The sequence below is a fragment of the Bufo bufo genome, chromosome 3 (assembly GCF_905171765.1).
Source record: "Bufo bufo chromosome 3, aBufBuf1.1, whole genome shotgun sequence".
NCBI classification, from domain to species: Eukaryota; Metazoa; Chordata; class Amphibia; order Anura; family Bufonidae; genus Bufo; species Bufo bufo.
Genome location: NC_053391.1, coordinates 90,236,152 through 90,254,002, shown reverse-complemented (window position 1 = coordinate 90,254,002; position 17,851 = coordinate 90,236,152). Strand labels below are relative to the sequence as shown.

At 43.6% G+C, this 17,851-nt stretch overlaps 1 protein-coding gene across 1 annotated transcript in view; it reads left to right on the top strand.

The window, feature by feature from the left end:
* LOC120994618 (ankyrin repeat and SOCS box protein 9-like) overlaps positions 1-1,465 on the top strand; it is a 49,085-nt gene extending 47,620 nt beyond the window's left edge. Inside the window, exon 7 of the mRNA XM_040423308.1 lies at positions 1,219-1,465. Coding sequence (XP_040279242.1) covers positions 1,219-1,343 — 125 coding nt within the window. The 3' untranslated portion in view covers positions 1,344-1,465. The remainder of the gene's footprint in view (positions 1-1,218) is intronic.
* Positions 1,466-17,851: the final 16,386 nt, after the last annotated feature.

The following is a 17,851-nucleotide window of genomic DNA, read 5'->3' as shown; positions in this document are numbered from 1 at the left end:
TCTCAGAGCTGCATTGATCGTGTGCACGGGAGCACGTAGCATCATAGATTACAATGATGCTGTGGACGTCGGGCAAACCGCGGGACTATTGTATGAGTGTGGGACAATAGCCCCGTGGGCGGCCCGACGTCCACAGCATCATTGTAATCTATGATGCTGCGTGCTCCCGTGCTCACGATCAATGCCGCTTCGGGACATATGTCCCGCTCACGGACCGTATATCTCGGAGGACATACAGTCGTGTGCAAGAGGCCTTACCCTGTTTTCCCTCCACTGGAACAGGGCCTGTAATGCTTGACGCAGATTGCCTTGCTGACACACTGTAGCTTTTAAAATCTCCTTTTCTTCTCTCTCTTAGTCTCCGGACGCTTCTAGATGAATGCATGGGGACAGGAGCGCTTGCAGTGTGCTCCCTCTCCTCCAGGACACGTTAACACAGCTACCTACTCCTAGCACACTCTATCTTCTGGAACTCCAGAGAGGACTGGGCCAGAATAATTAACTCTGGCCATGCCTGACACATGCTGAGTGTGTGTTACATAGAAGCATATTATATGACGTTTAATGCAGCACATTACCTCAACAGTGCAATAATAAAGAATTGCAGGTACCCCATCTGGGGTACTGCACTTCCTGACAACCAGTTTCACAATACTGAAATATGTCCATTTCAGCTGGATGTCAGACATATTATACAGTGTTTAGTTAAACTCTGCAGTTCAGTGGTAGCTCTTGGCACCCACTACTTTGATGGACCTTTTACAGTTATCATATAAATGCATTTCTGTAAAGTTGAAAGGACTTATCTGATAACCTTTTCTTAGAAAAGTGTCAGAATAAAAAATAAAAAAACAACATAAAACAAGCAATGCTGAACTTGCCCATTCCCTTCCACTGCTGTTTTTATGCTAACCACTTCCTGGTGCGTCTACACATAAAGCAATTGCCCACTCAGCCAATCAGTAGGCACAATGTTGATTTCTTGAGCGTGGAGAAGCCCCAGAAAGTGGCGGGGGATCAGTGAGGTCAGCATTGCTTGTTTTTCCCTCTGACCCTTTTCTAAGAATATGTTATCCATTGGATAATTCCTTCTTTTTGGCCTGCTGCTGTGATTGGACACTGCAGTACATCCCGGTGTATCTTGTTTTGTTTTTTTGCTTTTTTTTTTATGTTGCCCTTTAAGTTCATATGTTAACATTTATGGAATTCTTTTCCCAGGGCCGCTGACTTTGAAGCAGATATGCCGCCTCTGTATTAGGAAGTGCTTTGGACAAAAACAACATGGTAGAATTTGTCAGCTTTTGCTCCCAGACATTGTAAAGCAGTATCTCCTACACCAGTAGTTTGTACATGCAGTCCATTGTTTTACTGTTGTACTGACTATGAAAGTTGTAATGAAAAATTACGTCCTGATTTGACTTGAACTATTTTTGTAGACCTGCTGTGTTTTAAATACACGCTATAAAAACCACATGATGCCATTGTGTCTGATTTGTACTCTTTACTCTTATGCTTTTATTGTGCTTCATGTATGGATACTGTCTCAGTGATGTGTCCTTGTCTACCTTGAAATATTTATTGTATATCGGCTAGTTATATGGTAGGAGGTACTATGGTGGAGATTTGTCTCCCTGCACCACTTTTTGTGGCATAAAGTCAAACACTGCAACTTTTGTTGCAAGGGGTGCTTCCGTGCCACTCTCGCCACTTTCTGAAAAGGGGTCAGGGAGTGGGTGGGGCCAGCGGGCCCGTCAGTTATCTTCAAATGAAGATATCTCTGAACTGCCATACACTTCCTTCTGGAGTATTGTCAGGAGATTTTAAAGACTGGAGTAAAATTCCGGTCTTTGATAAATCTCCCCATTAGTTTCTCATGATATTTATTCAGTAAAAAAAAAAAAAAAAAGCCTGTTTTCAACATTTGTGAATTCTATTCCAAAATCTTTAATTTGCATATACCTGTCTCCAGTGTTGGACTAAAGCGCCTAGGGCCCACCAGTAAAATTAATTCTGGCAGCCCAGTGTTACATAGAAATATCACCTGCTCACACAGAGGCAGCAGTAAGACAATACAAGATGAGTGATTATGAGGGTCCCTGCAGTGACTCTGAGGTAAGGTCCCTGGTGAACGACCATACAGGCTAGCCTGACTCTGTATCTAGAAGTCCTCTCGGCTACATGCAGCTCCTATAATAATAAACTGGGTACTTTGTTACAAATGTGAACAAAATTGTTGGAACCCTTACGTTAAAGAAAGAAAAACCCACAATGGTCACTGTTAGGAAATTTACTCTCTTGCCTAACGTGTGTCCCTGACACATGATTTCAGTGATCAGCTTGAATTAAGTCTTATCCGGTACCGGGAGAATGAAGAAGATAACACTGAAACGTGTGTAGTTCTAACCCATTCTGGTTTATTCACAGCTGGCAAACAGTTATAATAGAGGGGGTTGAGCTTCCTTGACATCCAATCATATGTTAGCATTAGTATCCGACCTATGGTATGGTCACACATGAGCTCTGCATTACCATAATAGATGACTCATAGTAACAGCATTTGACCAATCAGGTATATACACATAGGCTAGCATACAGTTGAGCCAGATGGCCTTATATGGCTAGGGCTGTTCAAACTTACAAACTAAGGAATGTATGGATCTCCTGAAACAGCACAGGAAGTCTCACACATTCCATAAGGGGGGTAGGGAGGTATTGGAAGTGCACTGACCAAATGTAATACACGTTGCTGAATAAGACAAAATGGAGTCACATATATCCCATCAAATCCCCTCTTAGAACCTTATATATATATATATATATATATATATATATACTATATGGTTCTTTCTCTGCTCTTCCTTTGTTTGCTTGTAAGCTTTTAGGTATTCCATATACCCTTCAGGAGTATAATCCTCAGGCTTTGTTGAGGTTGTGTTTACCTCTTCTACCTCTACCGGAGTATAGAGGAATGTTGAGTGTACCCCTCTTTCGGCCACCTTTTGACATATGGCTAGAAAGGAGGCCACACACTGCAGACAACAGCAGAGACACACTATTGCAGCAATCACGGCGAGTACCACTCCTAAAACATACCGTATTTGACCAAAGTCAGGTATTCAGCCAAAAAGCCAGTCCCACCAACCTTGGTCAACATCTTGTTTTATATGTTTTCTCATCTCCTCTAATTGGCCTATTTTATCTTTTATTCCACGGGAGTGATCTGATAAATTGAAACAACACATCCCTGCGAACGCTGAGCATCCTACACCATGTTGGAGCAATAAATAGTCAATAGTTGCCCTATTCTGCAAGATAGCCTTTTCATACGATTGTATATCCAGCAGCATATCTTGCAGAACTGCACTAGTGACATTTATCTGTTTTACCATAAAACAGGCAAGTTTTGATATTGTCCAGTGGTTATATATGGCCAAACCTGGTACTCCTATCAAAGATACCCCTAAACTCATATATTCTGATCTAGAGAGGAGATTCACATTATAATCACAATTTTTTGGTAACTGTAGGGAAGTGTCTCTCGTGTGTCGTGTCTGCATTGCTGGAAATAGTGGTATCATTGCTAAAGTCAGCCTGGCTATTGTACAGGGTCCCTCTGTAATATTGGCCGGTATGTATGTGTAACTAGTATTCCCACAGGCCAATACCCATCCTGTTGGTAGAGGTACATGTTTGTCTAGGGATGGAACTGTTTTTGTAATATTACATTGCATATTCTTTACTGATACTATCTTTTTACAACTACCTAAATCTCTATCACAAATATTTGGCTTAGTCTTATTCTGCATTTTTGCTTGTATGCAGGGAGGCAATAGTGTCTCATCACAGGTGAAGTTATAACATATTCCTGCTGCTGTGACAAGACCTGTAATTATTTCTATCATATTACTCTGCAGAGTCTCATATGTAGGACAGTCATAACAAGCATGATAAGGATTTACATATCCATATTTAACATCATGATCCTCCAAATCTGTGTCATTCCATTGGGAACGTAGGAGCTCCGTCCATACATCTACTGGGGTGGGGACTGCTACCAGACATGTCTCCAAAATGTTAAATACAGATAAAGTGGTTTGGAGACAAAAGTCAGTTAAGTTCAGAGTTTTGGCCAGGTACAGCCATAAGTTCTCCTTTGTCTTCCATAGACTGTCTTCCCCTCTGCATTCTGTTTTCAAGTATATCTGTCTGTTCCACAGCCATGGGACAGTAAGTAGGAGACACAAAACTGCAATTATTAAGGCACTGCATCTCAGCCATCTCGAGGAATTTCCCGACTGCGTCATCTCATTGGGTGTCAAGGCTGTCTGCCTCCGTTAGTACCCCTTCTGTATCTTCTTCGAGGTCAAGGCTGTCTGCCTCCGTTAGTACCTCTGGGCCTCGTTGGAGGTCAGGGCTGTCTGCCCCCGTTAGTACCTCTCTTTTCTTCACCAACTTAATCCTTGTGGCGTAGATCCACGTGGGCGATTGTTCAGTGAGGACTACTGTTCTGGTGATCGCGACTACCTCGGTGGGTTGTCTGTAGGTGAAGCTTCCTGGTTCCTTTCCCTTCTTTAAGATCTTGATCATCACCTGGTCGCCTATCCGGAATGGACGGGTTGGTTCCTGTGAAAGAGAAAGAGACTTACAAGCAACTTATTTTTTCATTTTTACTGAGGACCTTGATCAGATTATTACTTCTCTCTGATCAAGTCCAAGTCCCCTTCCTGCACTACCAGGGGGCGTCTTGCCCATGGTGTGGGGAAAGGCCTACCCATGAGTATCTCAATGCTGTTATGTCCTACTCTGTGGAAATGTGCTATTAAGATGGAAGCACTGTGTTGGGGAATACATAACTTCCCCTCTTCGCAGACTAATCCTATCTCAGGATTTTTCTGCAATACTGGATAACACCAGTCTTACTGTTCCTGTTCAGTGACATACCACTGAAGATCAATAAGCATTTGCAACATCTCAGGGGTTGGAGGTGCCAAACATGGCATCTCCCAATGGTTATACAAACCTGTGAGGTTGCATTTGGCCACTCATTTCGCCACCTTAACTGCCAGCGCATTGCCCTGTGAGACATGATCCTTACCATCTGCTGCCGTAAATCCTCTCCTCTGCCAGATCATACCATGGTCCCACAGTACCCCATGTGCGTACCTACTCTCAGTATAAATGGTGACAGGTCTATCAGCATGTAGAATACATGTCCTAGTGAGTGCAATGAGCTCAGCTGCCTGCTGTGTTGAGTGCGGATGTCCTTGAGTAGGCTTACAACATCATGAGTGGTGTGCAAAATGGTGTAATGTCACATTGTGAAAGAATTTGTCAACTCTACCATCATAGCACAGGCTGCAAGAGAACACAGACATGCCGGCATCCCTTGAACAGGGGTGGGCATTACCTTTGAGAAAAACACACAAGGACGCAACTTGCCTCCGTTTTCTTGTGTCAGTACACCCGCCATGGTTTTACAATTTTGGCGTGCAAACATGTGGAAGGGCATATTATAGTCAGGGAGGCCCAGCCCTGGACTCGACATGAGCGAACATTTCAGATAATCAAATGCATTGTACATTTCAGAAGACCATTTAATCAAATCTGGATTTTCTTCCAGAGTGGCTTGCCTCAAAACATTGTCATAATAGGAGCAATCAGGAATCCATTGTCTACCGTACTTTATCATACCAAGGAAAGATAACATTTCTTTCTTGGTGTGCGGGGCGACCAAACCCGCAATAGACTGGACTCTTTCTGCGCTGATTCTCCGTTCACCTTTTGTGAGGACAAAGCCCAAGTATTCAACCTGCATTTTACACCATTGCATTTTCTTAAGTGTCACTTAGTGACCACATCCTGACAATCATTATAACAGTGATAAACCATCCTGAATGCTGGCCTCCGCTGACATGCTACACAGTAATAAATCATCGACATATTGCAGCAGCACAGAACCTTGGGGGGTGTACCATGATTCTAACATCGCTTGGAGGACTATGCTGTACACTACAGGTGAATCAGCATATCCCTGGGGCATTTCTGCACCAGGTCAGTTTGACGTCTGTCAAAGGAAAAAGCAAAAAGTAGTCTGGTTATCTTATCAACTGGGATAGAAAAGAATGCATTGTTCAGATCTATCACACTGAACCAAACAGCGTCTGCTGGAATGGCAGATAATAATTAAGTGACATCAGGTACAACAGGGGCTATAGGCACAATGACGTTGTTGATGGCCCTTAAATCCTGTACAAAGCGGGTAGTACCATCTGCCTTTGTCACTGGATTCACGGGCGTGCTGTAGGGTGAAATCACCTCTTCCAGGATTCCCTTTTGTAGGAATTCCTTTATCATTGGCCTAAGCCCATCAAGTTTCTCTTTTGACAGCGGGTATTGTTTCTGATATACAGGTGTACTGCCCTCTTTGATGGTTGCTTTGTATGCTGTGCAGTCAATGAATCCTGTGTCATATTCATTTGAGGACCATAATACAGGGTTAATGTTATTAAGCTCTGGGTGGTCCTGTGTGTTTGCAAGAATCAGTGGCACTGGTATAGAGACTGGAATGAGATCTGAGTGTACTGTTATGTCCTGATTCTTTGCTGATACCTGCAAGTCAAGCTTAATGAACAAATCTCTCCCTAATAGGCTGACTGGGCAATCTAGTATAATGCTAAATACATGACATGATGTATTCCCTGTCCATGGTCTCGAGTAGTAGTGAGTCAGTTTTGAAAGTGTTTTTTTTTTTTTTTTTTTCAAAACCCCATTAATTCACATAGAAGGCTCACATTTCCTTCCTCCCACTCTGACACTCTGAGTCATCTAAGTCCACCCCTTTTAGTCGGACGCTTTGGTCCTTCTTCTGTTCTGCCATTAGTATCTTAGCTGTCCATACGAGCAGAGCTCTGATGTTAAGCACAACACTGAACATGTAACATGTAACTGCAAACATTGAAACAAACATCTGACAATACAGACATGAACACACAAAGGGCCCATAAAAACTTTTCATTGAAATAAAAATGTACAGCTTGATCAATGCTGTTGGTACCAATAAAAACCAAAAACTACCAAGAAAAAAAAAAAAATTCTCAATGCGCATATTTAAAAACAAATACCGTACTCCATACGCATTCATATACATTTTTCCATGTACTCTTTTTTCATTAACAACTCATAACCACGCCCTTACACATAAAATATGAATTGCATTCACAGCTCTGCTACGTACATACAACGCAGAGCCACACCCATTCACATTCCACTGAATCATGTATCTTTCACCCAATCACACAATCTCTTTGTTACATTCCAAAATTTGCAGCACAGACAAACACAGCTTTCCTGGAAACAGATATCCACACCACACCCAGAATTGCTGATGGTCTGTCGCTGTAAAACAATATACATGTTAATCATACAGTCATTTTGTTAAAATTAACAAATCATTTTATATGCCATGTAGTTTTTGGTTTAGTGTTATACACATCGTTACTTATTCTATATATAACTACCCCTTCCATTTCCTTTGCCTTGCGTCTATTATTTCAGGAGTGTTCAAACAGGGGAAGTAAAGCAATACATCACAGGACGGTCAACTGTCCCACATGTTTCTCAAACTTTTACTCATATCTGAATAAGGACTTAGAATGGGTGCAACCTTAGATTGATAGGATTGGACACTTCCAATTAGCATCATCACTGCAGGCACATTTTGAACCATCGGAACATACAATTTGGAAAGATCCAATCCAATACTGGAGCCCTGTCTGGAAGATCTTATAGATAACACAGGTTAGTATATTCACATTCTGCTAATGCATTACCAATTAGAAGCCCCCCTCCCCCCAACCCCCATATATAGGTTAGTTGAACTCCTGAGCACAGGAGGGGGGGATGATGAGATGGGAGGGAGTTCTCTCTGAGAGCACACTTCAGAGAAAACAGGAAAAGTTCTTGTAGGACTACAAGTGACATTTTGGAATGTAGGTAAAAAAACGACTGGCACTCACTATGTGGTACACATCAAACAAACTATAATTTATTAACAGCCAATTCCACAATTGAGTAATAGCAGCAATTGAAACAGCAATTAAAACAATGATAACCGTTAAAAAAACCCTAAAAAGGATAAAATACAATGCACTGGTTATATAAATATATACAGAAACGCAACAGAATAGGGTCTCCTGAATATATAGTAGGCTCTGTATATAGCAACAATGTTCCTTTGCCAGATGGCAGTATGTATCCAAATCAATCGTGTTGGGGATATTGTCTTTTCAAATGGAAAATGTCCATTAGTATCCTGCCCAGTATCCACAATATATTGGTTCAAATGATCCGGATCCGAAGGAATCCACAAGCTGCATTGGCTTATAGTATTGAATGCTGCTGGGGGATGCTGTATCCCTATATATATTATTTATCTTCAGCAGTCCTTTAGCCGGCTTGTAGTAATATACGCAAATCAACATTTGCGTGTCCCAGACATCGCAATCCCCCGAAATCATAAATAGATGGTTCGACTTACTTGAATGGGATTTTGGTCATTGCTCCCAGGTCCAAGGAGGACAAGAATTGATGTCTTTCACTGTTGACCTGAAGAGATGACCCTCCCAATCCCGGAAACTGAGCCCCCAAGCTGTTAGGAAATTTACTCTCTTGCCTAACGTGTGTCCCTGACACATGATTTCGGTGATCAGCTTGAATTAAGTCATACCGGGAGAATGAAGAAGATAACACTGAAACGTGTGTAGTTCTAACCCATTCTGGTTTATTCACAGCTGGCAAACAGTTATAATAGAGGGGGTTGAGCTTCCTTGACATCCAATCATATGTTAGCATTAGTATCCGACCTATGGTATGGTCACACATAAGCTTCTGCATTACCATAATAGATGACTCATAGTAACAGCATTTGACCAATCAGGTATATACACATAGGCTAGCATACAGTTGAGCCAGATGGCCTTATATGGCTAGGGCTGTTCAAACTTACAAACTAAGGAATGTATGGATCTCCTGAAACAGCACAGGAAGTCTCACACATTCCATAAGGGGGGTAGGGAGGTATTGGAAGTGCACTGACCAAATGTAATACACGTTGCTGAATAAGACAAAATGGAGTCACATATATCCCATCAGTCACTGAAATAGCTTAAAACTGACAAAAGTAATAATAAAAATGTTGTGAATCAACTAATGAAAATCAGACATTGCTTTTGAATCGTGGTTCAATGGAATAATAATAAAAAAAAAATAATGAAACTGGCCTGGACAAAAAATGATGGTAACCCTAGAAAATATTGAAAATAATTTGACCATAGGAGATGGTGAACTTAGGTGTGTCCTGTAATTAGCATCACAAGTGTCTTCAAACTTGTAATCAGTCAGTCTGCCTATTTACAGGGTGAAAGGTAGTCACTGTGCTGTTTGGTATCATGGTGTGTACCACACTGAACATTGACCAAAGAAAGCTAAGGGGAGAGAGTTGTCTCGAGATTAGAAAGAAAATTATAGACAAGCATGTTAAAGTTTAAAGGCTATAAGACCATCGTCCTGTTACTACAGATGCACGTATTATTCAGAAGTTTAAGGTCTAAGGGACTGTAGCCAATGTCCCTGGATGTGTCCGCAAGAGGAAAATTAATGACAAATTAAAGAGATGGATAATGTGAATGGTAACCAAACAGTCCAGAACAACTTCTAAATGGATTAGAGGTGAACTCCAAGGTCAAGGCACATCAGTGTCAGATTGCACCATCCGTCACTGTTTTAGCCAAAGTCAACTTGAAGTAGCACTCCCACAAAAGTTTTTATTCTCTGACCTGTTAGAAATGTACATGATGCAAACTGTATTCCTATGGGTGTTTCTTTAACCACCTCAGCCCCCATAGCTTAACCTCCCTGGCGGTATGATTATGTCAGGAATTTTGTTCCAAAAGCGGTACCATTTTTTTGCATGGAAATTTGGTGTTATGTATTGTAGGCCTGCAATTCTTAGTAATTACTTACTTAAACCTGACCAATAAAGACTCTAGTAGACCTCTCAGATGTGATAAAGTTCGAAAAAATAAAATCATGAGTTATAATCTAATAAATAATATAATTTTATTCAGTAATGTAATAAATAATGAAATTTGTCAAACAAAAGAAAATTCAGTAAACATCCTGGGTGTGGTAAATTTTGAAACATGGGACTGCACATAGACCAACGTCACAATCAGGGCAATGGAACCTGGTTTCCTTTCGGATTTTTTTTCCATTTCCATCTCGCTTTGAGCAGCAAACTACACACATCCTTGTAGGTGCTGCCTTTTTTGCGCTTGGCGGGATGTAATCCATAAAGTGACGACCAGTCAGCCTCTCTGGGTTTACAACGTCAACAGCGCGACGTCCAGATCTGTTCACGGCCACTGATGGCGTTTGGTAGTTCCCAAAAATCTGCTCCGCCACCTTCCAGATGAAGTCAGAGTGAACAAGAGGCTTGTCACTCTTTCCTCTGTGCAGTATATAGGCATTCCACAGACATTGTTCCAGGAGATGCCTGAATATTTTTTTGTAGTATTTTTTTTGTTGCTTCCGCATAGCTGGATAGAATGTCATCGCCTGATCGGCTCTATCGACTCCTCCCATGGTGTTATTATAGTCGATCACAAGTTGTGGCTTTATGACATCTTTCCCACCTCTTGTGTGGACCGTGGTAGTGGAGGTGTTATGTACTGTACTCATTAGGCACACGTCTTTTTTGTCACGCCAACGCATTGCCATCATCTTTCCTTTCTGCCAGGCCACCATTTCTCCTGTTTTCAGTTTTTTCTTGGAAAACATACATGGCAGGCCACGTCGGTTGGCCCTAACGGTTCCATATGCGTCAGTCTTGTTTTTTAGTAGAAACTCGTACAGCTCAGGCGACGTGTAAAAGTTGTCTGTTGTCACACAATACCCCTGATTGAGCAATGGTTCAAGCAGTGAAAGGACTGATGACGTTGCCATCCCATAGCCGCTGTACCTGGGGTTGAATTGTGTTCCTTTGCCGGTGTATATGATGGAATTCCATATATAGCCAGTTGTAGACTCGCAGAGCATATAGGATTTTATTCCAAACCGCGCTCTCTTGGATGCGATGTATTGAATCCAGCTGAGGCGTCCTTTGTAAGCCATCAGACTTTCATCAATGCTAATGTCTCTGTCTGGCACATAGGCCTGCTGGAAATTGGTTATGATCATTTGGAATACTTCCCAGATCTTCTTCAGTTTTGGCGCTGGATGTGTGGCTTCGTCAAATTCCTCATTGTTGGTGAAGTGTAAATTCTTCATTATGAGGGAAAATCGGTACTCGGACATGATGGTGCCAAAAAATGGGGTTGCCAGCAATTTATTGGTAGTCCAGTACCATTTCTGCAGGGGTTTCCCCACCACCCCCTGAAGAAGTATTAGCCCCAGAAATTTCCATATGTCCTCCTTACTCACCGGTTCCCATTTTCTGGTTCTGGAAAATCTGCTGTGCAGAGTAGTGGATTGCTGCTCTTTGTAGCGGTTTGTCTCCGTGACAATCTTTTCAATGACGTCATCCGTCAGAAATAATTTTAGGTACGCCAAAGGATCATTGTGATCAACGTCTACCTTCATCCCAGGCGATCCTGTAAACGGGAATCTTGGCGGTGGTACTGCATCCATACCGCAATCAATAGGGAACCAAGAGCGCACCTCACTGAGCTCAAGTGAAGATCTGTCGCCACTTCTCTGGTCAGAGTCGGATGACGAATCTTTCCACGAATCGCTATCGCTGTCGCTCAATTCTGCGAGGGGCTCTGGGTCGCTGTCGCTGTTAATTATCTGATCCAAACCCGCTTTGGTGATGCTAAAGTGACGCTTTGATGCCATGGTAAAAAATATATATTTTTTTTGCTTAGAAAAAACAGCTAAAAGGGCAGCCAGGGCAGTGTAGAATGATCAGATGTCAAATCTGTCAAATCTGAGGTGATAGTGTAATCTGACAGGATTCCACTGTATCACCTAACTTTATGTGTGTGTTTGACTTTTATACAATGTATTTTTTTATTTTTTTTTGAATCTCCCGCCCAGTTCCGCCTCTGTGAGGCGCTGCGGCTCACAGAGACGAAACCAGGAAGAGAGATGAGACATCCGCCGGAGCTCTCACCGGCGATCACAGCGGGGAACATCGGGATTAGGTAAAGACACCCGCTGCTCCCTCTGCAATGTACCCCGAGCGTGACTCGGGGTTACCGCTTCTGGCAGCGAAAATTAACCCCGAGTCACGCTCGGGAATACCGTCAGGGAGGTTAAACACCCTTAAAGACCAGGCCACTTTTTACACTTCTGACCTACCCTACTTTCACCGTTTATTGCTCGGTCATGCAACTTACCACCCAAATGAATTTTACCTCCTTTTCTTCTCACTAATAGAGCTTTTATTTGGTGGTATTTCATTGCTGCTGACATTTTTACTTTTTTTGTTATTAATCGAAATTTAACGATTTTTTTGCAAAAAAGTGACATTTTTCACCTGTCATGTTTCCTGAGGTTCTACAATGCCCAGGCAGTACAAACACCCCACAAATGACCCCATTTTGGAAAGTAGACACCCTAAGGTATTCGCTGATGGGCATAGTGAGTTCATATAACTTTTTATTTTTTGTCACAAGTTAGCGGAAAATGATGATTTTTTTTTTTCTTACAAAGTCTCATATTCCACTAACTTGTGACAAAAAATAAAAAGTTCTATGAACTCACTATGCCCATCAGCGAATACTTTTGGGTGTTTTCTTTCCAAAATGGGGTCACTTGTGGGGTAGTTATACTGCCCTGGCATTCTAGGGTCCCAAATGTGTGGTAAGGAGTTTGAAATCAAATTCTGTAAAAAATGGCCGGTGAAATCCGAAAGGTGCTCTTTGGAATGTGGGCCCCTTTGCCCACCTAGGCTGTAAAAAAGTTTCACACATGTGGTATCTCCGTACTCAGGAGAAGTTGGGGAATGTGTTTTGGGGTGTCATTTTACATATACCCATGCTGGGTGAGATAAATATCTCGGTCAAATGCCAACTTTGTATAAAAAAATTGGAAAAGTTGTCTTTTGCCAAGATATTTCTCTCACCCAGCATGGGTATATGTAAAATGACTCCCCAAAACACATTCCCCAACTTCTCCTGAATACGGAGATACCACATGTGTGACACTTTTTTGCAGCCTAGGTGGGCAAAGGGGCCCACATTCCAAAGAGCACCTTTCGGATTTCACCGGCCATTTTTTACAGAATTTGATTTCAAACTCCTTACCACACATTTGGGCCCCTAGAATGCCAGGGCAGTATAACTACCCCACAAGTGACCCCATTTTGGAAAGAAGACACCCCAAGGTATTCGCTGATGGGCATAGTGAGTTCATGGAAGTTTTTATTTTTTGAGTACACTTTTTTGCAGCCTAGATGCGCAAAGGTGCCCAAATTCCTTTTAGGAGGGCATTTTTAGACATTTGGATACCAGACTTCTTCTCACGCTTTGGGGCCCCTAAAATGCCACATGTGACCCCATTTTGGAAAGAAGACACCCCAAGGTATTCAATGAGGGGCATGGCGAGTTCATAGAAAAAAAAATAATTTTGGCACAGGTTAGCGGAAATTGATTTTTTTGATTTTTTTCTCACAAAGTCTCCCTTTCCGCTAACTTGGGACAAAAATGTCAATCTTTCATGGACTCAATATGCCCCTCAGCGAATACCTTGGGGTGTCTTCTTTCCAAAATGGTGTTATTTGTGGGGTGTTTGTACTGCCCTGGCATTTGAGGGTCTCCGCAATCATTAAATGTATGCCCAGCATTAGGAGTTTCTGCTATTCTCCTTATATTGAGCATACGGGGCTGAAAGAAAAAAATGAACGGCACAGATTTCTTCATTCGCATCGATCAATGTGGATGAAAAAATCTCTGCCAAAAAAAGAAAAAGGAGGGAAAAGGCGTCTGCCAGGACATAGGAGCTCCGCCCAACATCCATACCCACTTAGCTCGTATGCCCTGGCAAACCAGATTTCTCCATTCACATCAATCGATGTGGATGAATAAATCCTTGCCGGGATTTTTTTTTTTCTATATACAAAGTGTTTGCCAAAGTATATGAACACCGCCACCTCCTCAGCTCATATGCCTCGGCACATGTATCTTTTACTGCAGAGGAGAAATCTCGTCTTGCAGTGCCGCATACACCGACTTGCGTGTAATCTGACAGCAGCGCAATGCTTCTGTCAGAATGCACATCAGTGCTGCAGCTAGTCGATCGGTTGGTCCACCTGGAAGGTAAAAAAAACAAAACAAAAAATAAAAATCCAGGCCGCAACGCAATAAATTTATTAACTTTTGAACAGAACATATAAACTTTTTTTTAACTTTTTTAACTGAATGTTAACTTTTTTACTTACCGGTAATTTTTTTTTTGTTTAGTTTTTTTTACCTTTATAGAACAAACCTCTCCTTCCCCATGGGACAATGTGCAAAGCGCAAATCGCCCAAAGATGTGGCGAAGTACGTTATGCACTTTATCCCAGGTGAAAGGAGAGGTTTGCAGCAGCTGTGAGTAAAAGGGCCCTAATAGCCCTGTGTGCCTGTCCTGTGAGATGCAATCCCTATGCTAAGTGTACCTGTGTGTGGTACTTCCGGAAACACTCTCCAAAGCATAGGGCAGGGTGGTCAGGACAGTCAGGACAGAAATAGCGGGTGTCACGCCTTATTCCACTCCTGCTACAGACACGACATCTTTTTCGGGGTGACGGTTGGGTTGAGCTACCAGGAACGACACTGGGGAAATGTCGCTCGTGTAGACGGCTAACTACACTGGTGGTTGGGGCCACGGAACCTTCTGGATACAGGAGGTTCTTGATGATCTCTTCCTGGAATTTGAGGAAGGATCGTGTTCTCCCAGCCTTACTGTAGAGAACAAAACTATTGTACAGAGCCAATTGAATTAAATATACAGACACCTTCCTATACCAGCGTCTGGTTCTGCGGGAAACTAAATACAGAGACAACATCTGGTCATTGAAGTCCACCCCTCCCATGAGCAAATTATAGTCGTGGACTGAGAGGGGCTTTTCAATGACAAGGGTTGCTCGCTCAATTTGTATTGTCGTGTCTGCGTGAATGGAGGAGAGCATGTAAACGTCACGCTTGTCTCTCCATTTCACCGCGAGCAGTTCTTTGTTACACAAGGCAGCCCTCTCCCCCCTTGCAAGACGGGTGGTAACGAGCCGTTGAGGGAAGCCCACGCGACTAGTTCGCGCGGTGCCACAGGTGCAAATCTGTTCTAGAAACAAATGCCTAAAGAGGGCCACACTTGTGTAGAAATTGTCCACATAAAGATGGTACCCCTTGCCAAATAAGGGTGACACCAAGTCCCAGACTGTCTTCCCACTGCTCCCCAGGTAGTCAGGGCAACCGACCGGCTCCAGGGTCTGATCTTTTCCCTCATAGATCCGAAATTTGTGGGTATAGCCTGTGGCCCTTTCACAGAGCTTATACAATTTCACCCCATACCGGGCACGCTTGCTTGGGATGTATTGTTTGAAGCCAAGGCGCCCGGTAAAATGTATTAGGGACTCGTCTACGCAGATGTTTTGCTCTGGGGTATACAAATCTGCAAATTTCTGGTTGAAGTGGTCTATGAGGGGCCGAATTTTGTGGAGCCGGTCAAAAGCTGGGTGGCCTCTGGGACGGGAGGTGGTGTTGTCGCTAAAATGCAGGAAACGGAGGATGGCCTCAAATCGTGCCCTGGACATAGCAGCAGAGAACATGGGCATGTGATGAATCGGGTTCGTGGACCAATATGACCGCAATTCATGCTTTTTAGTTAGACCCATGTTGAGGAGAAGGCCCAAAAAAAAATTAAATTCGGAAACATGGACTGGTTTCCACCGGAAAGGCTGGGCATAAAAGCTTCCCGGGTTGGCGGATATAAATTGTGTGGCATACCGGTTTGTCTCTGCCACAACTAAGTCCAAGAGCTCCGCAGTCAAGAACAGCTCAAAAAATCCCAGGGCCGAACCGATTTGAGCCGTCTCAACCCGAACTCCAGACTGGGCGGTGAAAGGGGGAACTAATGGTGCGGCTGAAGTTGGTGACTGCCAATCAGGGTTTGCCAGCACCTCAGGGATTCTAGGGGCTCTACGGGCCTGTCTGTGCGGTGGCTGCGACGGGGTAACTACTGCGCGTGCCACCGTACCAGCTTCAACTGCCCTTCTGGTGCTCGCCACGTCACCATGTTGTACGGCAGTGCTGGTACTAGGTCCAGGGAGGGCTGCGCTGCTGGTGTATGCCTCACCACGTGATCCGACAGCGCCAGCCCCACTCTGCTGCTCTTGAAGCGGATCCTGCGCAACCTGTGGTCTAGCGACACGGGGCCGGGTACGCCTGGTTCTATCAGGGACCTCCACCTCCTCGTCCGAACTTTGGGTCAGAGAGCCACTGCTTTCTACAGGTTCATATTCTGACCCGCTAGATTCGTCAGATGAGGGTTCCCATTCCTCATCCGACTGGGTCAGAATCCTGTAGGCCTCTTCAGAAGAATACCCCCTGTTTGACATTTTGGACTACTAAATTTAGGGGTATTCCCTGAGACTACCCAAGAAAAAAAGCAAGCCTGTCTTACAAAGGGGAGGCTAGCGAAGTACCGGAGGCCGCTGCGGTTGATAAAAAATATCAAAACTGATTTTTTTATCGCCGCAGTGCGTGTAAAATGAATGTGCAGTGATCAAAAAAAAAAAAATTTTTTGTCACTGCGGTGGGGCGGGCGTGGGTGAACGCACGTGTGGGCGACCGATCAGGCCTGATCGGGCAAACACTGCGTTTTGGGTGGAGGGTGAGCTAAGGTGACACTAATACAATTATAGATCTGACCGTGATCAGTTTTGATCACTTACAGATACTATAAAAGTACAAATGCTGATTAGCGATACGCTAATCAGCGAATCAGTGACTGCGGTGCGGTGGGCTGGGTGCTAACCGATCGCTAACTACCTAACCAAGGGGCCTAAACTATCCCTAAAACCTAACAGTCAATACTAGTGGGAAAAAAAAGTGTCAGTTTACACTGATCACTTTTTGTCTTTCACTAAGTGATTGACAGAGGGCGATCAAGGGGTTAATTTGGATGATGGGGGTGATGGAAGGTGATCTGGGGCTAAGGGTAGTGTTTGGTGGGTACTCACAGTGATGTCTGCTCCTCTGCTGGAACCAACCGACGAAAAGGACCAGCAGAGGAGCAGACAAGCCATTTAACACATCATATTTACTAATATGATGTGTTATGTGGCTTCTGTTTCGTTTTTTTGAAAATCGCCAGCCTGCCAGCCAATGATCATTGCTGGCAGGCTGGTGACGAACTTGTCCTCTAACTTTTGCCGGCCCGCGATGCGCATGCGCGGGCCGGCTTTGAGAGAAATCTCGCGTCTCGCGAGATGACGCGTATATGCGTGACTGTGCGCAGCGCTGCCGCCTCCGGAACGCGATCCTGCGTTAGGCGGTCCGGAGGCGATTAATGCAGGCATGCGCAACCTGCGGCCCTCCAGCTGTAGCAAAACTACAACTCCCAGCATGCCCGAACAGCCTACAGCAGGGCATTGTGGGAGTTGTAGTTTTACAACAGCTGGAGGGCCGCAGGTTAAGCATGCCTGCTTTAATGGAAAACGACCTTTAGAAGCAAATCGTAAAAATGTGAGACTGGAATTTGCAAAAATGTATATTGACAAGCCACAAAGCTCCTGAGAGAATGTCCTTTGGACAGATAAGGAAAACCAGAGCTTTTTGGCAAGTCTCATCAGCTCTATGTTCACAGACACAAA